This window comes from Heterocephalus glaber, unplaced genomic scaffold (assembly GCF_053883595.1).
Source record: "Heterocephalus glaber isolate CG9 unplaced genomic scaffold, H.glaber_assembly_v1.0 deba00001733, whole genome shotgun sequence".
Classification (NCBI taxonomy): domain Eukaryota; kingdom Metazoa; phylum Chordata; class Mammalia; order Rodentia; family Bathyergidae; genus Heterocephalus; species Heterocephalus glaber.
Genome location: NW_028258444.1, coordinates 17,255,895 through 17,280,049, shown reverse-complemented (window position 1 = coordinate 17,280,049; position 24,155 = coordinate 17,255,895). Strand labels below are relative to the sequence as shown.

The following is a 24,155-nucleotide window of genomic DNA, read 5'->3' as shown; positions in this document are numbered from 1 at the left end:
GGCTCCTCCCATCTCTACATCTCTATGCCATCTTCTTTTGAAATTCAACATTTTGAGCCACGGTTATCAAGCTCTTAACTTACACGTTATTTCATATTATCTCTCCTCCTTGATCATCAGCTCATGGGAAACAGGGAAAGTGTGTAGTTCTTTTTCTCATCTCCTGTTGAGCCTAGTACAATAAAAGTGAGAGTTCAAAATAGCATGAATAAATACTGCTATATATTTCATAGGTGTTTATTAAATTGCTAACTTCTTGAAGAAGACCTTTTTAGTCCTGAATTAATTATAAAATATAAGGTATTTGGGCTAATCGCTAAGATATTTTCAAACTGTAAGTACTGGAACAATGATAAGAATATGTCTTATATTGTACACATGTTTCCTAACCTTTCTATCATTTCTAGTATATTACTGGGCACATAGTGAGAACTCAAGCAGTGTTTTTAGTGAACTGACTTCAATACAGATGTATTTAAGTGGAGAAAAAACATACAGGTGTATTTCTGAAACTTCATATAAATTACTAATAAAATTGAACATTATTTAAAATATACAAGAGAAATTTGTTATTAAATGGATTTCAAAGGTAAAGCTTTATAGTAATTAGAATCATTTCATAGTATAATGTCTTAATTTAATCAGATCCTAAGTTTCACCTTTTTCTAAGTCAAGGTCGCTGACCATTATGTAAAACCTTACAGTAATAAGGGCACCAACTGATTTACTATTGCTGTAGTTTGGATGTGGTTTGGGTGTGTCTCCCAAAGTTTCATGTGTTGGAAGCATGGTTCTCAGTGTTAAGAGATGATATAATCTTCATGAGGCAGAGCCTGATGAAAGGTAAATGGGTCCCTGGAGGAAGTGCTTGGGGGAAGTAATTAGTTTTCATGGGACCCCGGTGAGTTCCCCTTGTTATAAAATAGCCAGACCGGCCCCTCCCCACTCTCCGGCTCCCTGTTTCACCATGTGATCTTTCCTTCTCTCACATGCTCCTGTCATGACAATACCTGCCACACTGGGACTCAGCCAAAGCAGCCCTCACTAGAGGCTGAACAAATGAAGCTTCTCAATCTTGGCCTTCTAGCCTCACAAACTCTGAACTAAATAATAAATAAACCTCTTCCCCTTAAACCTTACTCAGCCTTAGGTACTTTGTAATAGCAACAGAATAACTAATATAAATATTGAGAAAACCAAGCTATTCTTCACAGAGAGGTGCTCCTCTTTCTACAGTTTTCCAGAGGATCCCTCTCTCTCTCTGCTCTCTCTCTCTCTCTCTGCCTCTTTCTCATATGCCATGCACACATACACATACAAACCATTTTCTTCCTTGTGTCTTAACTCACCTTTCAACTTTGGTAAGTCTACTCTGATTTATAATATAATTATGTACAAACCTTTCAATTTCCAATAATCTTTTCCACACCCCTCCCCCTTGTTTACCCACATGCCTCACCAGTTTTGAAAACAGGTATGCCTTCCATGGGATCTGGATCATCCACAGTATCTAGACTCTCCAAGGTATCTGTCTTTGGTCGTAGCTTTGGTATGAGCATGCTGGAAGTGGAAGCTTCCCCCAGCTGAGAAGCAATAGTTGTAGGTCACCCTCAAGAGGAGATTCAGGGAAAGGACTGCTCCTTACACCCTTTCATTTCCCCTATGATTCTTAGCTGTTCAGGATTTTTTTTCCCCATAAATATAAACAAGAAAGTGATGACATTTCTCAACAATTATCTTACTTCAAAAAGATTCTATTCCTTTAACATAAACAGAGGCCATGCAGAATACATTTCTACATATTTTGAGGTTAGGGTGGAAAAGAAGGCCAATTTTGGGGGGGAATTTGATTTATCTTACAGGTTTTGGGGTATCAATTACAATGGAAAGTAGGATTCCCACAGATAAGCCTAGACAAGTTGGAAGAATTCATAAAGGACAGAGAAATCAATGACTACCTCATGAGCTATAAATTTTGCTCCCTTTCAACTCTTGCTTCTCTGCTCAGGGTCTATTACCACATACGAGGCCAACATCTCATCTATACTTGTACAAGGAAAAGACATGACTCAGTGACAAATATTTTATCATAGTGAGAATGGAATAATCCCTTAAGCAATTACACTGGCAAGTTCACATTTTATATTGAGGTTTCCTGTGAGAGAACCCATTTTCTGATACCGTGCTATGATCAGGACAAAATTATACCTGTTCTCTGAGGAGTCCTGACTAACCAGCGAGACTGAATCACACACATGAAAAGTTTCAGATGAAATTCTTCTTTATGAATGGCTATTTCCTAGAAATAAATGTAGAGCTTAATCCAAGTAAACAGATCTGTGGAGTGATTCAAGGTGTCAGTGACTAACATGGACCAGGTATGCTCAATACTACTAGGTCTTAGGCCTTGACAATATAAAAATATCAACATATGAGGTGATACACTTAATTTACTTTTATGTATTGAATCCTTTGAACTCAGCAAATACCCCTTCTTTCCTAGCTGCTGAGAGAATGGAAAAGGCTGGGGCTTCCAGAGGCTTTTTCAAGGGTGAAATCAGACTGCTGCTGTCACCTGGGTCTAGGGGGCCCACTGGAAAGCATCTCTCCATTTCCCCCTCTCTCCCCCTCCCCCCCCTCCCCCTCTCCCCCCCTCTCTCCCCCTCTCCCCCTCTCCCCCCCCTCCCCCTCTCCCCCTCTCCCCCCCCTCCCCCCTCTCTCCCCCCCTCTCCTCCTCTTCCCCCCACCCCTTGCCAGGCAGGCGTGGCGCCACTGAGCTGCATCCCCAGCCCTGGGTAGCATTTCTCTAAGACTTATGCACAGGGCTTGCAAAAGCGGTCAGCCAAATTGAGAGGCTTGGTAACTAGCCTAAAAGAACAATCATATTTCTTTCTATTATTCTTTTGAAACATCTGATATAGATTACAGGTTAATCACTGTGGTCTCAAGGAAATGGAAGGGACCCTACAAGGGTCCGACTCTGTCATTCCCTATCTCTACCCAGAAAGTAAGATCCGGTAGGCACCACAGGAGAACGCTGCTGTGTTTCAGACTCCTCCAGAGTTTTGAAAGCTTCCATGTGTTGTCACAGTATAATCTAAACTGTCCCTAGATTGCCTTTTTTTCTCTTGAGAATGGTCAGACAAGCATGATGTGATGCAGAGTACAGGACTGCAAGTTAAGATACTTGTTCCCTAGTCATAGATCTGCTATGCATTTTATAACTTTGAGAATTACTTCACTTATCAGAACCTATTAAGACTAACGAATCTCCAATAACCTCCATAAGTATTAATGTTTTGTGATTCACAGTAAGACACGATATAGCCGGAGATCGACTTGGATCTCAGGTGCTCATTTGTGTGGGAGACCACAGGTTCCCAAAGATCTAGGGCCACAGCGAAAAGGGGTGCCATGGAAACCTGAGCGGAAACAAAAATCGCCCGCGGAACCAAAAGGCGGCGGGTAAAGCGTCCAAGGGAACAGAGAAAAGCATAGGACGAAGAGCGCACTATTTCGAGAAAGGGGGAAAGCCCATACTGAAGAGGAAACAGGGAAATTTGGACTATAGCTTTAGACGCTCCCTGGGATACTGAGGCCTGGCCTCATCGCACAGGCATTCCACGGGTCCTTAACTTTGCTCTTTGACCTCCTGCCCCACCCCCTCCACGGCAGCCACCGATCGCCCTTCCGGTGCTGTGAGGCGGTTCCGGTTCGCGGCAGTTCCCGGGTTTTGCGTTCCGCGCCCGGCCGGAAACACTTTTGCCTAGCAGCCGGTTCCGGTTCGGTGAGTGGCGGCGGGAAGCTGGGGGAGGGGTGAGGATGGAGGGATCCTGGGCCGGGAGGCAGCGTTGGACTGGGCCCACCGGCCTGGGCTGGGCTGTGCGGGAGCGTGGACCGCTGCGGGGACTGCGCTTTTCCCGCTGCCCCGCCCCCTGGGACCACCTCCCCTCCCCCCTGCTCTCCGGCGGCCGCGGTCAGCCCTGTGGCCGTTAGTTAGGCTTCCCGCGGTCCCTCTTCGGCCCTCTTTCTCCGGAGCCGCGGAGAGGGAGTCTCCCTGCGGTCTCAGCAGGCCGCATCCCAGCTTCCAGCTCTACTGGACGGGAAGAGGCCGGTTGGGATTCCGGGACTTTCCCGCCAGAGCAGGGTCTTCTCTCAAGGGAGAGCTGTTTTCGCCGGCAGCTCAGCTTTCTATCACACCTGCTTCACCTCCTGTCCTCCTTGAGATCTGAATGGTATTTCTCGGCTATTTCTGTTCTCACGCAAACAGTTTTCCAACTCTTAACTCTGGTATCTCCCTGAGATGTGATATCGCTAGTGCCACCACCAGAAAGAAACGTCTGGACCCTCCTGCCCAGGTTATGAGAATCCCCTTACCTGCCACAGTGTGCTTACCCGGCTCATCGCCTCCTGGTAATTTCCTTGAACCGTCTCGTCCTTCGTATACCCTAACGTGATCTCTATGGATGTATGCCCAGTTTCCCTTGTCTTGAGCTTGGTGATTTCTGTTTATCAGTTCCTCCGCAGTATTTCTACTATCTTGTCTATAACTTGCTTCTTTATCACTTTCAAGTCAGACTTGTTAAAGTTATTTCAGTTCACACGTTTGTTGCACTTACTGTATTTGGAGTGATGGTGATTCTTGAAAAATTTATATGGAGAGCCCTTTATAGGCTGCCAGCTGTTTGTCTTGGGGTCCTTGTTGCAATTGGATATCCTGGATAGAATAGATCACATCATCTCCTAAATCTTTATTCTTCATGAAGATAATTTGTGTTAAGGACTCGTGTTGAAAGTATAGATCACACTAACTTTGACATTACATTTGCAGCGAAGCCTTAAGCCTGATCCCTTAACCTTCTAATTTAGAGGACCCCCCCACCCCACCCCTAGTGCCTTTTAGGAAGCTTCATTCATTTTTACTTGACTTCAGTTAATTATCTTAACTGCAGATATGGTTTTCATATCACACATCTGATAAGTTAAATCTAGAGGGAGTGGATGGATACATAAACAGGTTCTACTACTTCTGGCTAAGGTGACATACCTACAGTTTTGAAAGTCCTTTTCTTTCACAGACTTCCACATCTCCTACCAGTTCTTCTAGCTTTACTATTTTACTGTATCTGTTTATGGGTCTAGCTTCCCCTATTAGACAGCTTCCCAGGAACAGTTCTTAGATCTTTGTATCCCCAATATCCTACACTTAATCAATGCTTAATAAATGTATGTATGTGAAAGGAGTTAAATATACTTAATGTTTAGACCTATAGAATGTTAAGATGCTTAAGGTGTTACAGTCTAACTGGGACAGATTACATGTAAAAATACTAAGGGGGGGAAAACCCAAGTACATGACATAGTACCAATTGTATCATCTACATAATTTTTTTCCAGAGCTCAGAGTAGAATGATTCATAGGATCACTTCTACAGCCTTCTCATATTTTAAATTGTTCTAACCACACCTTGGTCTTGGGTACAACTAATTACACAGTGCCTCTCCTCAGTAGATATTCATGTACTTTGGTAACTATATCATGGCCCAAAACATTTTCTTTTATAATCTTTGTTACCTGTGTCCTGAAACTAACATGATTTACCTAAATAATTGTAACTGCTTATGTTCTTCCAATAAATAAGTGAATGTATACTGGGAATTAATTATTAGAATGACTTTCTTAAGAGAAAAAATTGTTATCCTTGTAAGAATTTGATGGCAGTAAATAAGATCTGATGCAGCATTTCCAGCAGAATCTTCAGGTAAAATGTCTCTTCCAATGATTGTTAAGTGGGTAAAAGAAAATACTATAAGCACATGAGAGAAACTAGTTGCATTTTTATTAAAATGTAAATGTGGGATTTTAATTATTTAAAAGTATAAATCCATATGGATTCCACAGAACTAACTAGAGATTATTTTTTAATTGCTGTGTAAATCTTTGTATGAGGATATGTTAACTAATGTGCACTTGTGTTATGTTAGAAATGTGCATTTCCTGGGTAGTCAGGATACCTCAGTAGTCTTCCCTTTGATTTCAGCTAAGTCGTTTAACCTCTCTAGACAAAAATCTCTAAAATTCATAGAGCTTTTAGCTTTTTTCCCTCTTCTATTTCAGCAAAGTGCAAAGGAAATTACATGGGATTATCCTTTGAAGCAGCAGACTTTTTTCTTTTCTTTCTTTCTTTCTTTCTTATTTTAACTGGGGATTAAACCCAGAACAGTTTGCATGCTAGGCAAGTGCTCTGCTACTGGGCTGCATCTCACCCCTGTTTGTTTTTTTGAGACAAATTCTCACAAAAGTTGATCAGGCTAGCCTTGTATTTATGATCATCCTGCCTCAGCCTCCTAAGTAGCAGGAATTATGGGCTTATGTCACCACATATGTCTGGCATCAGACTTTTAAATTGGCATCTTCTTAATTTAAAAAAATAAAGGCTAGTTATGACAGTGACAGTTAGGAAGTGATCCGGAAGAGTGAGATGTTAAAAATGAAAAAGCACTGCTAATTTATTGGTTGATTTTTTTCCCTGTAATCTGGAATCCATGGAATTCTGCTCTGTTAAAGGAGATGGGTAAGAATAATGGAGAATTTCCAGACAGAAGCCTTCTGTTAACTTGAGCACTTAGCAATATGGTTGAAACCTAAATCTGAAGTCTAAACTCTTTGGAGATCCTTCCTGGATAATGTAGGTAAATCAGTGATCACTCTGCTTAGTATATAACCAAGCCAAGGAAAACTGAAGCAGCTTTCCTTTTTGTGTGCACTTTTGTTGTTGTGGCTGCAAAAAAGTGCTTATTATCTTTTTTTTTTTTTTTTTTTTTTGGTACCGGGGATTGGACTCGGGACCTTGTGCCTGCAAGGCAGGCGACGGAACCACTGAGCTAAATCCCCAGCCAAAAAGTGCTTATTATCATCATCCAATGTCTTGAGTATTTTGAAGCTCTAGTATTGTTACATACTAGCTGAAGTGCTCAATCTGAAAAATAATGCTGTTAAGATCCTGAAGACGGCCGCTCAGCAGCGCTGCACCAGCCTGCCAAGAGCAAGGTCCTGAGTTCGATCCCCAGTACCAAAAAAAAGATCCTGAAGAAATGTAAGTGTGATTATTACCACCCCTAGTCTCCTCTAAGTCTGCCAAAAAATGTTATGTGCCAAGTGTATGTTTATTAACCTAGTTCCAAGCAGTTAGGGTTTTCAGAAAAAGTTAAGGAACGTCTACTCTTATCTGTGATTTTGCTTTCTGTAGTTTTAGTTACTACTTACAGTCAATTGTAGTTTGAAGATATTTAAGTGGAAATTCCCTATTTTGAGAGAAATAGAGACATAGCTTGTATTATAATTTCCTATTTTATTGTTAATCTCTTATGTCTAATTTATAAATTGAACCTCATTTAGGTATTTTTATTAAAAAACAGTATATACAAGGTTCATTAGTATTTGGAATTTCAGGCATCCAGTGAGGGGTCATGGAACATGTCCCTCACAGATAAGACCAGGGTATAAAGAAAGGTATTCTGGTGGTTAGTGGTACTTTATTTTATTTTTGTTATTTTGTGATGCTGTGGATGAAACCTCGGGCTTCGCACAAGCTAAACAAGTGCTGTGCCATTGAGTTAAATTCCCAGCTTTGGTTTTTATTATATGTGCTGCCGAAGCAAGCACCCAGCTTTGGTTTTTACCAACTTAATGGATGATGTGAGGAAGAAAGAGTAGTTTGTACAACTGGAAAGTATTCCTTGATTGTCCTCAACAAATCAGTAGCTTTATTTTTGGTCACCTAGTAGGATACAGTTTATGGAAGAGAAGTCTCAATCATCACCAGGTCATCACTTGTTTATAAATTGGTTTAGCATGAGGTAATAGAAAAAGCAGTGTGGGGCCAGAGATTTAGCTCAGTGGTTCCACTGCCTGCCTCGTAAGCGCGAGGTCCCAAGTTTGATCCCCGGTACCAAAAAAACAAACAAAAAAACCAAACAACAACAAAAAAAACCAAAGTGAAAAAGCAATGGATTGGGAATAATTTCTAGGTTATAATTTCAGTGCAGTCACTAACTTTATGCAAAGTAATCTTCTGAGATTGACTCTCCCAATTTGCTTCTTTGATATTCTAAGATCCTTTGAGTTGTTTGTAATTGCTGGTTAGTGCTGCACAGTTTGCAGAGATGTTTGGAAGTGCCTCAGGCCAATTTTATTTTTCACTCACTTCCCATCAAATCAATTCTTTTACCAACTTAGATTTTTCTCCAGTATGAACACAGACGTTACTTCTGAATGACTTCCTGTTCTATAATGTGACAGAAATTTCACTATGTAATGTTTCTGTTTTGTGTCTTCTTTTATAGGACTTTGTATCTTTGCTAAAGTCAGTGATGTGAAAAGACCTGACATGGGTAAGACTAATATAAGGTAGTTATTCGATCCTTTTAGTAACTCAGATTAGGAAAAGCAAGTTTCCCTGACATTTTCAATATTTTTATTTTGGTGCATAATAATTTTAAGAACAATCTTAAACTTTTTGTTTTTGTTTTTTTGAAACAGGGGTCTTGCCATGTAGTTCAGACTGATCTTTGAACTCACTATCAGGCTGGCCTTGAATTCATGTTAATCCTCTTGCTTCAGCCTCCCGAGTGCTGGAATTACAGGTGTGCACCACCATGCCTGGCCAATTTTAATCTTACGTACCAAACATAATTTCTTTTGGTTAGGTAGGACATTGTTTTCAGAGTCATTTAGGAGCATTTTCTCATACATTGTGTTGAAAAAGCCAGGTATACGCTAGCAAACATTTACTATGCATACTGTTCACCTGTCTTAAGTACTTAAAATACATTAATCCATTTAACTCTTTTGGTCACCTTACAAGGATATCCAATAGTACCTACAGAGTTGGTACTGTCATTGTCCCTATTATATCAACAAGGAAAGTTAGATACAGAAGAAACTTGTTTAGGAGCCACCAGGCGTGGTGGTGTACATCTGAACTCCTAGCCCTCTGTAATCCCAGCACTTGGGAGACTGGAGTTTGGGGCCAGTCTAAGCTACATAGTGAAACCCTGTTTCAGAAACAAAAAACAAAAAATACCCCTTAAGGTTACATAAACTATACCCAGCAGAGCCCGGATTTAAATCACTGTTGTTACACTGCCTTCTTTGTGGTAATGTGAATAAGTTAAATCATATGTTTACCTAGTAATACTAAGAATTCGTTATGATTGGTACATTTTCCACTGTTTTATTCATGGTACTTTGTTAAGGGGAGCAATGTAAGATCAGGAGTAGAAGCCAATTTAGGCATAAATTGAAAACTTTATAGTAAGATTTTACAACATGCTACATATTCCTTTTAAAGTCCCATCAACTTTCTGTGTTTTCCCTTGATTAATCTTACCTCCTCCCTCACCCCATCATTTGTTTCCATTTACTTTCATTGCTAACATCAGGATAAGTTTTTTGAGTTCCATTATCATTTATTTTTATTTTAGCTCTTTTATAGTAACAAAGATCTCTAAAATGTTTCTGAAGATTCTGTCACAGTATTACATTGCACTGATATGTTAAGAACTGTATGAATAAATAGTACTTCTGACAGAAAATTTTCAAGTGAATTGTTTTAAATTACCTTCTTTTGAATCAAAACAAGAAACAAACCAGTGTGAACGGTGTTTGTTTCTGAATGGTGAAACTGCCTCCACCTCAGTGTTTATTTACTTTTTTTTTTAAGACACAGAGTTTTGCTATGTTGCCCAGGAAGTTTTTATTCCTATATACATTTTGAGCTATGTATTTGATAGATAATCTCAATTCCAAATGAGCCAGTTTCTGTGTGGGGGCCCCTTTTGACAATGACATTTTGAGATTTCTTGCCAGTGGTTAGCTATGAAAGAAGGCTTTAAATGTTACTTGGGAACCATTTTTATTAGGTAAAAAGATTGCTTATAGGAAAAGAGTTAAGAATTACGTGATTTGAACTAATATGAACTCTTCTCCCTAGATGATATTGCTGATAGGATGAGGATGGAAGCTGGAGAAGTAACTTTAGTGAACCACAACTCAATCTTCAAAACCCACCTCCTGCCGCAGTCAGGGTTTTCAGAGGACCAGCTTTTACTTCCTGACCAGCAGGTTAGGAATAGTTTTCTTCCTTTAATTAACTTGCTTGTTGTAGGTTTTCATCTGATATAGATTAAATGTCAACACTGATAAATACAAGCATATATGTGAATTTTTTTAGAATCAATAATTTTAGTGTTTGGAACTCTGCTTAGTGTATTAAAGTTAAGACAAATGTTAGGACAACATAGGCAGTGTTATTTCAGAACAGAGCCTTTTACAAAACTCTTTCATTGTTCATCTGAGTATTACAGCTGTCAATACATGCGTCAGTGTTCTTTTAAACTAGTGCCTTAAAGTTACTGAGCACTCGGGTGGGTGTAAATGTACAGCCATTGTAAGAAGTGTTCCTTCTTTTTTCTGCTTTAATTGTTTGATATAATTTATCATTTAAAATGTATATGAGCCTGCTGTTGTCATATAGGTAGGTTTTCAAGCTAGGAATATACTTTCTTTAATAGGTGCTATTCAAATTTCATATTTCCTCCAGAGTTAGTTTCATTAATTTGTCTTCCAAGGTACTTCTTAAAAGTTGTCAAATTTATTTCAAAACAGATTTTTGAAATATGCTTTCTATATCCTTTAAATTCTGTAAAATCTGTAGTAATGTCTCCTAGATCTTGATATTGTAATTTTAAAAAATGTATAATTGATATTGTGTAACAGGAAGAAAAGGTCTAAAGGTTCAGGGGAAGTGGGAGGGGTAGGGGAAAGGAAAAAAGGGAAAAGAAAAAATACAAGAAAAGGAAAAAAATGGAAACAAAGTATTTGCAAATAGGAATGGGTGGAGGGGGTGAAGGGAGGGCAGGGGAAGGGGAAAAAAAGATATTCATGTAATGGTACAAGATCCCAATGATGAATGTAACTGTGTTTTATACCAAAAATGTACCAGAAAACTTAATGGGGAAAAAAAAAAGATGTGTCTGTGTGAGAAAGTTCAGGGTTAAATGTAAGGAGCACTATTAAAAAGGCAGTCCAGCCGGTCCCTGTGGCGTTTTGGTTGTTTGGGCGCGAATTCCTCCTAGTGTGGTTATCAGACACATTCAAGAAGAATCAGTCGAGTTTTTTTGTAAAGCATCATAATTGCACTATTTAGATCAAGATGCCTGGTAAAACAAATGCTTCCAAGAAAAAGTCTCAACAATTAAAAAAAAATTCAAAAAGAAAAATTGATGATGAAGAAATGGAGTTGTCAGAAAAAGAGGTTAGAAGCATAATAAAAAGAAGTAAAAATCATCCAAAGCACATGTCTTCTGAAGGACAAACAAATCATATTAATTTAAAGCAGATAAAGATAGCGTCCAACAAGAGAAAAACCTGGCAACCTCTTTCAAAGAGTGTGAGAGACCATTTGCAAACTATGATGGAAGCAGTAATAATAGCAATTTTGAGTAATAAAATTAAAGAAAAAGAACAAATTCAGTATCATCTCAACTGCCTGAGGAAAAGGTTGCTACAACTGTGTGAAACCCTGAAAGGCCCTCCCCAAAAGCTGAAATAGTTAACTAATGTGACAAGTCTACTGAAAATGGAAAGAGCACAAGACAGAGATAATGAAGAAGGTCTGGCATTATTGCAGGAAGAAATAGATAAAATAGTGCAGACTACAGAGTCTGTGACTGGGAATATTCCGAGTCTAAAAAACAAAATTGAAATTCTGTCACATGAGATAGAGGAAGAGGAGGAAAAGGCAAAAGAGATGCTTTAACTGGATCGACATAACATAGTTTCTCTCCCAGAGCTTTCTTGGCACAGTTTAAAAGCACCCACACTGAAGAAAGAAGTTTTGATGCAAATTCCAAACCAGAATGTTCTTCTAAAAGACTTGGATGTTCTTTATAATTCATCCCAGATAAAGAACATGTCAGTGTTCATCGAAGAAGCCTGTAAGAAACTAAATGCCTCTTAGAGAATTTTTTAATAGTTTCCTATTAATGTTTATAAATTCGTGAAACTCTTAACCTGTGATGTTACAGAGGCTGAAGCTTCTGCAGGATTAATTAGCCTCTAATACGCACTTTAAACTTGCCCTGTGTAGGCCTATCATTAGCATCTAACGTAGTCCTGAAAACTTTTTAGCAGTTACGAAATCTAGAAAATCAACATTTATATTGCTGTACCACAGTTTTTTGCCTAAAACATAAGGCAGGAATAGCTTTGCTCTGATAGTTTGTGACAGCTATTGGCAGCTCACCTGTGTTGGCACAGCTGAGTCGTGACGCTGTGACATTGTGTGTGTGAAGGGCCGATGTGCAGTGCTTACAGCATAAACACAAGAGTGTTTGCCGTCTGTAGCTGAGAGCTTGCATTTTCTGTCTGCTTTCACAGAGCTTGAGAAATCCCCAAGTGCCCCTACCCTTACCTAACTCCCTAATCTTGTTCGATAGTTAAAGTTTTCCAGGTTCCTTCAGCTTTGAACTTGGCATTAAGTTTTTATTTTGTTTGTCTTAAATATTTATTTTCTACTGTCATCAAAGCATACTCTTATGAAAATTACTAAAAAGGGATCTAAGCACATTTATTCCCTTAAAACCAACCAAAAAAAAAAAAAAACAACCAACTGTTTTGAGAAGACCCAGTGTCTGAGAACCAGCCACCGAAGGTAGAAGGTACTGAGAGACCAAAGAAAGCAGACAGCCAGGCATGGTGGTGCATGCCTGTAATCCTAGCACTTGGGAGGCTGAGGCAGTTCAAGGCGAGCCTGGACTACCTAGTGAGTTCAAGCCCAGACTGAACTACATAACGAGACCCTGTCTCAAAACAAAACCAAAAAAGCCAACAAATTTGGGATTGCCAAAATGTGTCTCTTGGACAGCAGCAAGATAAGCAGATTCTTGTACCCCAGATTTCAGCAGCAGGAGGAAGGGGATTATATGCTAAGCCAGACAAAGTGGCCCATAGCCAATTAGAATGTATGATAAGCTTTTATATATAAATATATTATTACTTAAATATATCAAAAATCATTTGTAATAAAAAAGTCATTTGTAAGGTATTTGTAAAATAAAATAGTTGCAATTTATAAATAAATAAATGAATGAATGAATGAATGAAAATAAAGCGGTCCAGGCCTGGGGATTTAGCTCACTGGCACCACACCTGCCTTGCAAGCACAAGGTCCTGAGTTCAATCTCCGGTACCAAAAAAAAAAAAGCAGTCTTTCTAAATGGGAAGCCATTAGCAATTAGATGAGATAGTTCTTTGCTGTGTGAATGTGTCCTAAGCATAGTAGGATAGACACTGAATACTTATAATATCCTCCTTTCCATAATTATTTAGATGATGAGTATGTATTTACATATTTCAGATTTATACTAGGGGTGCAACACCACCCCTGTTTAAGAAATATCTAAAGTTTTCAAAAGAGTCAAAACCAAGTTGGTTTTCTCAGCCTCTCAGTAGCCCATGTTATGACTGGCTTTCAGATAGGATGTACTAATGCATATTTACCTTCCAATGAAGATCCTTTGAAAAAATTGTATAGCAGATATTTACCCAATCCCTGGAACCTGAATTATGTCATCAAATGTATTTTCCTTTTTAGTATGTAGTTTATGTATAATATATATGTGTAAGATAATTAGACTGAATTATAGAATTTGCCATGGTCCTGTTTAGTGATATGTTTTTCTTAATATAAATTTTTATTCCTTTTTATTGTCAAAAATATGATTTAAGAAAAATCTTCTGCTTTGTTTAGATTTTACCTTCCAGGCCAGGAAATTTGGACCGATCTTTTACATGTTCCACAAGAAATGCAGCTTGTAATCCAAATTATTACTCAGGTATGATACATTTCTTGTAATCAAAGCAACTTACACCTTTCAGATTTCTCCCTAGAAAATCATTTTTGCTTATTTTCTTTAAAATTAAAAACACTGTTAAAAACAAAATGGCATTTTCTCCACTAAAGCATCATTTTAATAAGCTTTTCATGTATATATAAGTCATTGTTATAATACTTTATGGATTTAGTCTCAATGAAATACTAACTTTTTGGTGGAAGTTTTTTAGAAATTATTTTCCTGTTTGTTATGCTGTTACAGAAAACAATACAGCTTTGTTTTTGTTTGGAATTTTCTTTTTTTGGATATATGTATGTGGTGTAAAGGTATTTGTTTTGTATTGACTTAAACCACAGAGCTAATTTATTCTGCTTGAAACAGTGAAACCTGAAAATTTATTTCTATCCAAGCTTGTCCCTCCGTCAGGGCAGGAAATGTTAACTATGTGTTTCTATCTAGCACCTGCCACAGCCATATGCTTGCATATTCAAGGGCTTGCCTGTTCAGCTTGTGATCCATGACAGAAGTCACCATTCTTTCAGCTAGTCCTGTCCCTGGTTTAGACTTTCCGCTGCTGCCTTGGGAAACTAAGAATTTTGTTTTAGCATTTAGGCACTGTGACTCAGGAAGATTAAGTGGTCTTCCCAGGTCTTTTCCTTCATCTCATTTTACCATAAATACGGGAATACTACAGATACCATTGAACCTACCTAAATGAGATTTTTATAGAATAAACTGAGATGATAAATATGAAATGCAAATAATAATTATTCTTGTTATTTGGCTTCCTCAGGATTCTTTGTCAGCACGATGAGATCTCCTCCCCTAAAAAGACGTTAGTATGATACTCTTACAGATTTATATTTAAGTGTACATTTAGGTGAGAAGTACTTTAGGTACCCTAGGTTTCCTCACTTGGGTCGGGCAGTGGCTTCCACATAGTATATATATAATTTTTATTAAAAAATCAAATAACTCAGAAAGTAACTCTACTATCATTATTGAAAAGGCCTTTTTGATGCACAGAGGGCCTGAAATCTGGTTTGATAGCTCATTATTAATCCTAGGGAAGCAACAGTTGGGTTGTTAACAAAATCAGATTATTTTTATTTCCATTTGAATTCAGGCCGCATTTGATTGTAATTTCACATACTGATTTACCATTAGAATCTTTGCTTTAGATTGAAGATAATAATGACCTGTTGTATAGAAAATTACTCAAAGTACCCTGACTGTAACTCAGTTCTTTTCTTCTTTTTCTCTGTGGGAGTCTGAACTAGTACAATTACTATGGAAATCATTATGAAGATTCCTTAAAAAACTAAAACTAGGGCCCGGGATTTAGCCCAGTGGTTCCGTCGCCTGCCTCGCAAGCGCAAGGACCCGAGTTCGATCCCCAATACCAAAAAAAAAAACAAACTGAAACTAGTAACTACGTATCTGTGTGTACATTTATGCTACACATGGTGTGATTTCACACATCAAGTCCTTGTTTTTGAACTCAAATTTTGTATTTTAATTTTCTGTCACTTCATGTGTTCCTCATACTTCTTTTCCCTCTAATCCATGGAATTGATATGCACTTCCACAATCCTTTGTCCAATTCCAAACTCTTTAAAAGCCCTGAAAACCAAAATTTTTTTCATTATTTATTGAACATCAGAATCTGACCTGATTTGACTTGAATGTGTTCCTTGGAAAAACTTCTGTGAACTGACATGAAGCTGTTTATATTTTGTCCTTATTTATCTCTATAAATATGAATATTTACGTGTTTTGCCACATATATAGCAGTATGTTTGTGGGATGCTCCTATTGTTATAGTTAGAAGTGTTATATAGTATATCAGATTATCCTAAATATTCAAAAAATTTATATTCAGAAATATATTGGTCTCCAGGGGTTTATGATTTGGGATGATAGGCCTGTGACTTCATTTGCTTCATTATTTTTCCTATGGTTTATGTCCACTTCACCCTTGCCATTTTCAGCTATTAATAACATAATTTAAGAGCATTTGTAATAATTTCTTTCTTTTACATTACAGTAGACCCTTGATATTCAGGATATGTCTGAGACTACCTCAGATCTTCATGTTCTTGACTGTGGCAATATTTGACTAGATTCCTAGTCAGTTGCATGATTGTTGTGAGTTTTTCTATACTTTTATGCCACAAGTTGATCCCCCTATCAAAAAACATTAAAGTGTATCTCTCACTTGAATTTAGGAAGTTTTTAGGAAAGAAAAATCTTTGTAACAATTATTGTATACCTGACAATGAATTGAGAAAAATGTAGTAAAGCCATACTGAAATGGGAGTGCTTTACTACCTATTAAATGCACTCTCTGAAACTGGATGAGATGATATATACCTGTAATCCCAGCACTGTGGGAGGCTGAGGCAGGAGAGTCCCGAGTCCCAAGTCCCAACCCACCCTGGGCAATTTAGCAAGATCCTGTCTCAAAATTTAAAAAGGGCTGGGGATTGTAGCTCCATGAGAAGGCTCTAGGTTCAGTCCACAGAACTGATCAGTCAATCAATCAATCCCAGCTTGAAGCCCAGGATTCAGTTTTTTTCCTCTAACAAATTTTATCTAGTCCCTATTCGAACAAGCTTATTGCATGTCAGATTCTAAGGTTGCTCACTAACATTTACAATTTTAAATACATGAATGCCAGTTATTTATATCCTTTTTTCTTCTATTAAGGTCTTGAATTAAAAGCTATTTTTGGCATGAGGTTTATAGCTTGGTGGTAGATTGCATGCCAGCATATATAGGGCCCTGGCCTTAATCCCCAGTGCCAAATAATAGCCATATATATATATATATATATATATATATATATATATATATTTTTTTTTTTTTTTTTTTTTAACCATGTATAGTACTTTTAAAATTTTCTCATTTGCCATACCTATTCTAATTCATTGAAAATCCTACAGAACTTTGTCTGTACTACCTCCTTTGTATAGTATTTTCTAATAATCCTTGCATTGATTCCTGTGGTCAGTCACCTTGCACCTAACCTCATTGTTGGGCTACACATGAATCCCCAGTTTACCTGCCTTAGTCTCCTAATCTGACTCATTTGGTATTATCTCCTGTCTTATCTTACTGTCTTTACCAAGATGAAAATAAGCAAGAAAGCTCAAATTTTAGAATCATTTTTTTGTTGTTGTTGGATCTACCTCTCTAGATCAAGTCTTTTAAAAGTTTCTTCTCAGAGCACTCATAATTAGAGTAAACCAGGAATGGTAGTGGATACCTATAACCCCGACACTCTGGGAGGCTGAGGCAGGAGGATTGTGAGTTTGAGCCTAGCCTGGGCAATTTAAAAACTTAATGAGACCTTGTCTCAAAATAAAAAAGGGCTGGGGATATAGTTCAGTCAAAAGCCCTGCATGCAGGAAGAGAGAGAGAGAATAATTAACTTAAAATATTTTTAAGAAAACAGAAAGTACACCACTGTTTCATGTTGGTAACAGTAATGGTCAGGCTTCAAGATCCCCAGTTTTATTGAAATCAACATGGAAAGAAAATTTAAGAGATTTTTGAACCCTAAAAAAGTAGATGAAAATGAAATGATTTTTGCTAATGCTTAGAATCGTTATCGATATCTTTAGAAAACATGTTAAATTAGGTTACTTAACAAGTGCCCTGTTACTATGGTAACTATATCCTAAAGGTAACAACAATTTGATGGTTATGCTCATAGTAAGTGATTGACTATACTCTTATTTTTTAATATAACATTTAATATAAGGTTTATTATGTCCAGAAAAGTATTGCCTATACCTGCAGAACATTTGTTATGTAGAAAATTAACCAGCATTCTATCACTAGAATACAACAATTAAATTTTCATTGTATTTCCTCCTAGTTTTATGTGTAAGTATGTGCATGTAATGATCTTATTTCTGACATTTGTTACTCATTCTTAGCGATGACAGAATATCAGGTTAAATATTCATTCAAAAAAGAAAAAAAAAGTACAGTGGACCCTCAAGTTGCAACCAGCTTGACATATGAACAACTTGGGTTACCGCCAGCATTTTAGTTTTAACTTAATGAGCAAAGTCAAGTTATAAGCCAAATGCTGGCCACTTGTGCTTCCAGATGGTCTCAGATGCAAATTTAACCCTTAAAGAGTTCTGGAAGGAATATTACAACATCCTTTCCTGTGGGGTTAATTGAGAAATCCTGGGCCAATGTCTCTCTGAGGACACTGAGATCTTCCTGTGTACAGGAGAGAGACTTTGAAGGCTGTGTAGAGGAGCCTGAGCCTTCATTTGACCAACTTGAGTTACAACCAGTCCTCTCAACGAATTGCGTTCATAAGTCGAGTCCACTGTATCTGCAGCCTCTTGGTCCCTGTCTAGCTTTGTTAGACCCCATCAGCAATAGAAGACTACTCAGTAATACTGTCAAGTGGGGATGGATCCACTTTATTCTGGTTAATCAGCCTGCCTGATTTTGTGCTTTTGCCTTTGCATTTGAAAGCTGATGGCTCTGTCAGATACCATTAAGAAGGTTTTTCTGGCTTGTCTTTGGTCCCAGATTTCACATCTGACAGGATAATTTGCATTTTTGCCTGACTTCTTCCTCAAATAGACATCTTTAGTTAGATCATTTCCTAATCAAATTTTAGCCAAAACGTGAGACAGAAAAATTTCTACTTTTATTACTTTGCATTTAAGATAATCATTTTGTGGTTTTTCTCCCCTCCATTCTCCTTTTCACACTGAGTTGATAAATCCCCAGCCCATTTATTGTTTTTATTTTGAGACAGGCTCATGGGCTAAGTTGCCCAGGCTGGACTCAAACATGGAATCCTCCTGGCTCAGCCTCCCAGAGTGCTGGGATTACAGATGTATGCCTCTATGCCTGGTGAATTTTGTGTTTCTTTGCTGAGACTCATTTTTATGAGCTTCATATTTCTGTCATTAATAGTAATAGATATTAGGGCCGGGGATTTAGCTCAGTGGTTTCACCACCTGCTGCACAAGTGCAAGGACCTGAGTTTGATCCCCAGTACCAAAAAAAAAATAGTAATAGATATTAAGCATAAATACTAATTACAAAGGAAAAAAGTTATATTTCATTTTGAAAGTAAGTTTAACTTATTTTAATTATGAGACTTAAGTTCACAAACTGGTAAATCAGTAGGTAAAAACATTACCTCTGATTGCCTTTTCCCTCATTTACCCCAAATCCTAATTTCTTGATTAACTTAAGAAAACGCACAGTTTTACTTTTGAAACCTCCCTTAAATTTCTGGAGAGTGTATCAAAAGGTACATTAAATACTTTAGTATAAATATACAATATTGTACAAAAGTCTGTGGTAATCTTCTTTGAAAGGGGATCTTGAAAATAATGTCCACATTAGACAGAAATTCTGGAAATAGGTAATAATCATTCTTGGTTTTGTTTGTTTATTTATTTATTTATTTTGGTATCAGGAATCTAATTCAGAACTTTGTGCTTGTGAGGCAGGCGCAGTGCCACTGAGCTAAATCCCCGGCCCTTGTTTGTTTATTTTTGAGACAGGGTATTGCTTTGTAGTTCAGGCTAGCCTTGAGCTCACTGTGTAGCCTAGTCTGGCCTCTAACTCATGGTGATCCTCCTGCCTCAGCCTTGCTCATGCTGGGACTACAGGTGCACCACCACACCCAGCCATTCTTGTTTTTACTGAAGCACCTCAGTTCCATACCCTAATGTGTGAAGTTATTTTGTAGGAGCTATTGTAAATTGTCCAATCCTGCTTGTAGATAAGGGTATAGAAATTATTCTACAACTCCTGGATGAAACTAAGAGGTCTTTGTCACCCCAGGCTATAATGCAGAAGTCATAAAATTCAAATAATAACAAACAATCCTCAGTCTGATTGCAGTACCAAGCATTGGAGTATTGATATGTCTGATGATTGTGGGATGAAGTGACTGAAGATTATCCTATCAGAACCAATTGCATATGCTGGATGGGTCATTCCTCCCATAAACTGGCCAGTATAAGCAGCACTTAGGTTAACTGTGCTCTTTTGAGAGAGTTCCTGAGTCTTGATCATGGTAATTAAAAAGAAAGTGACACCAGCTGCTTATTAAACAATAATTGTTGTTCATTTGAATTACAATTCTCCTTGGCCCTCCACCTGCTTTCTTACTGGTCTGGCCTACCTTCTTTCAGGCCCAGGCCTGGGAGTGCTTGCAAGATATAGTTGGGGTAAAATGTTGACTTTTGGTGGACACCACGGAGTCACATTGATGCAGATAAGGCACATGGCTGTGGCAGGATTCTGCTCCTTCATCAATTTTCAGGTCAGTATGGCTGAATCAATTATAGTTTGTAGAAGTTTCCTGACTGCAGAATTTGCTGGCAGTTGAGGCTGGGATCTTTCTTCCATGAGAGACATGGTGATATGCCACGTTACTTTGGAATACAATGATGGACATGGTTGCAGTCATCAAGAGAACCAGCTGTAGTTATTTGTTTAATTTACTCAAACTTTTGCTTGTTTGTTTTTTTAGACAACCCTTCCTCAGACAGTTTTCTTGGCTCAGGCGATGTAAGGACTTTTGGCCAGAGTGCAAATGGCCAGTGGAGAAATTCTACTCCAATACCCAGCTCAACTTTACAAAAATCAAGAAACAGCCGAAGTCTTTACCTCGAAACCCGAAAGACCTCAAGGTTGGTGTCTATCTAGTTTTTAAGGCCCTCCTCAGATATTAAAGAAAATGGCTGTAAGATAGTTGTTACATTGATATTTCAAACGAGTCATACCACTTTTGGACTTTAAACCATAGAGATACAAACAAGTCAGTTTTAAGCTTCCAATTTTTAAATTATATGATGAATTTTAGTGCTAGCCAAATCTTACCATTAGAAGAAAGAAATCTTGGTGGATATGAGTATCTTGGACCCTTCAGGATAAATATGGCTATCACAGATTTTAAAGTGAAAATCAGTGCAACTTGAGTAGCGAAGGAACCAGCACATCTAATAGGTTTTCACATGAGCAGAGAGCAGATGTAAACCGAACCAGCTCTGCGCCTCACACATTAGTCAACTAACTTAGCTACTTCTATAAGAAATTAGAGTCACAAAGAACTTTTTTCTAGTTGATAACCCCCACATATTCCCTCACCAAACTTACACTTACAGTGATTATTAAAGGCAGATGAAATTTGACTTAGAAACTTTTTTTCATGCATTTTATTAGTAAAGTACTGTATTTTTTTTTTTTTGGTACCGGGAATCAAACTAGGGTCCTTGTGCTTTCGAGGCAGGCAGCGGAACCACTGAGCTAAATCCCCGGCCCAATAAAGTACTATATTTTTTAAAACAATGTTTATGACTTAAAATTTCTGCTAATGTGTTTGAGGAATCTGAGATCATTTTCTGTTTAGTCAAGTCCTGATGTTGATCAAAACCAACAAGATGGCTTCTTTATGATTATTAGCACTTGGACTCTGGGAACATGTGTTATTGCTCTCAGGGATCATCCTAAAAACTTCTAAATTTTTAAATTATATAAGAATGAATACATTTATATTGCAAACTTTACCAATAAACTTTACCAATAAAGTTAAAGATCCCTCAGCCACTGTACACAACCTCATTCCCCTCCTATTGGTATTTCCTTCCAAAACTTTCTCTTCTTGTTTCTCTCTTGCTCATATGGAGCATAAAATATATATGAAATATTATGATTTTGTCTTCATTAGAGATTTGCTGTATGCTTTATTCAGCAAATTGCTTTTTTACTCAATACTACTTTTTTTTTTTTTTTTGGTACCGGGGATCAAACTTGGGACCTTGTGCTTATGAGGCAGGCGCCAGAATCACTGAGCTAAATCCCTGGCCCAACTTGATACTACTTTTAAAAGTAAAGTTATAGAAATAATACATATGCTTAGTAAAAAATTAGAAAATATAGATAAGCAAAAATAAAACAGAAGCATCACTTTTCAACCAGCCTGAAAGCGATGTTGTGATATCTTAGCACATATCTTCCCAGATAATTTTCCCTTACATATATTATGTTTTGGGCCGGGGGTTTAGCTCAGTGGTTTCACCGCCTGCTGCGCAAGTGCAAGGACCTGAGTTCAATCCCTGGTACCAAAAAACAGGGCAAAAATATATATTATATTTTTCAAAAATGAGATCAAATGAGTTTTGTTTTTTGGGGTGTTTTTTTTTTGGTACCGGGGATCAAACTCACAGCGGAACCACTGAGCTAAATCCCCGGCCCTAGATCATACAGTTTTAATGACATGACTTCTTCTGTACAAAGTTCCAGTTGTTGGACTTGACAGGTTCTTCTTTTTGTATCATTTTGTCCTCCATTCCTTGTATTTTTGTAACTAACGTTTTGGCTGGAAGAAACAATGGTGCTGTGTTATCTCACATTAGAAAGCATGTTCTGGCCTGGGGATTTAGCTCAGTGGTTTTGCTGCCTGCTGCGCAAGTAGCAGGACCTGAGTTCGATCCCTGGGACCAAAAAAAAAAAATAATAATAATAATAGAAAGCATGTTCTGGTTCTCTTATTATTAACGATACCAGATTGACCTAGATTAGGGAATTGACAGTCTGGTCCCTAATTGTACACTTAAGGTTTTCCCCTTGTAACTAGAATTTAGGCTGAATGATGTTACTTTGGTATAATACAAATGAGCAATTTCACATCAGCCATTCACCTAATAGTTACTAATTCCGGTTGATAATCCTTACCTGATAATAACTTTATTAGAGTTAATGAAGTGATATTTTTGTAATTTTTTTCATTTCTTCTTTACTTTTTAATTGGAAATCTTATATTTTCATTATCTGTTTGGTTACCCTGAAATATATTACTTATGGGAAAGGCAGGGTAAATTAGAATTTATTACCAATTTTCACAGTATTTTTTTCAGGGATCGAACTCTGGTTCTTGCACTTGCAAGGCAGGCAGCAGAACCACTGAGCTAAATCCCCGGCCCTTCACAGTATTTTTAATAGCCGCTTATAGTTTAAATGATTTTTTTCTGGTTTTTTTTGAGTATCATTAGGGATTCAGCATATTTTAATTCACTAATTGTTATTCTTTTAATGCTCATGTTCTCAAAACTTTGGCCAAAGGAATTCCGTGTCAAACTTGCCTCATTGTCTAGCCCAACCTCATTAATTTTTTAATTTTAGCGTCCTTATTTTCTGACATTGCAAGATACCCTCATATTGTTTGGGGTTTTTTTTTAAGATACAAGATTTTTTACATTAAAATACACAAATGCACACTCTGGGAAGTTCAAGTACAAAAGACTTTGTGGAGAATCCATGATATTTCTTCCAAACAGATATAATAACCTAGATCATCTTTTTCTAGCTATAGTTACTCAGCCTAAAAATAGTAAGCTGTTCATGAAATTCTTAGTCTTTGCTCCTTTCCTTACTCTAACTTACAAAAAAACTAGTAGAATTTGGAAACTTAAGAGAGTATATGTGCTTTTTAATTTTATTTAAATTTAGTCAGTTTATTTGGATTCAGACCACATGCAATAATTTGCAGAGTTGATTTCATTGAATGCAGTTTAGTCAGCTATGTAACTCTGTTCTCAGTACTCAGCAGGGGAAAAAAAGGAAAATTCATTATGGTAGAGTAACCACCTCAAACTTGGTGGGTGATGATAGATAAAAAGATCACATAAGAGAACTAAAACTTAAAATGATTGAGCCTTAGAGAGGGTTTTTTGAGTTCACAGAAATATTTTTCTCATTGGATAAGGCACAAAGAGTATAAAGAAACAGAAACAAAAACAAAATTCTCGAGCAGAGAATACTGAGGCCAAAGGAGAATTCTTAATGTGATGTAGCCTAATGAGATTCCTTCTGGCAGTTTTTAAAATGAATAATGGGAGCCCTCTGTTGGTCTTTCAGGAAATTTTAAGATTGTTTAAAAGTTGATTATTATGGTTCAGCTTTATCCATCTGTACATATTTAAATTCCCTCCAAAGAGCTTGTGGGCAGAGCTGGGGTAATAGAAAAAAAATTTATGTATGTGTGTATTTTAGCATACTTGAAACCAAGGTTTTCCAAAGAACTCTAGTCTCTGCTTCCCATCATACCACACATTTATGTGGTTCCTGACCAAAGGAAATTCTAGATTGTTAATCTAAGAAATAGATGTCTTTAAATACTGAATTTGATAACTATCTGATTTGGCACTCTTCCCAGCTTAACACAGACTTAAGTGGCAGAACCTGATTCTAAAACCACA

General features: G+C 37.5%; 1 protein-coding gene and 1 pseudogene across 6 annotated transcripts in view; both read left to right on the top strand.

Annotated features, from left to right (window-relative positions):
* The first annotated feature begins 3,522 nt into the window (after positions 1–3,522).
* The window catches only part of Senp1 (SUMO specific peptidase 1), a 61,223-nt gene continuing 40,590 nt past the window's right edge, over positions 3,523–24,155 (top strand). For 2 of the 5 annotated variants that reach the window (XM_004863099.4, XM_004863098.4), the window contains exons 1-5: positions 3,795–4,413; positions 8,347–8,394; positions 9,996–10,126; positions 13,815–13,899; positions 20,429–20,588. In XM_004863099.4, the coding sequence (XP_004863156.1) occupies positions 4,233–4,413; positions 8,347–8,394; positions 9,996–10,126; positions 13,815–13,899; positions 20,429–20,588 (605 nt within the window). In that variant the 5' untranslated portion in view covers positions 3,795–4,232. The other 3 variants (XM_087200037.1, XM_004863101.4, XM_021243159.2) reach the window with 3 other exon arrangements.
* Positions 10,133–13,808, top strand: LOC147821507 (centromere protein Q pseudogene; annotated as a pseudogene). The gene has a single exon (XR_015446945.1). The product of XR_015446945.1 is annotated as a centromere protein Q pseudogene (transcript).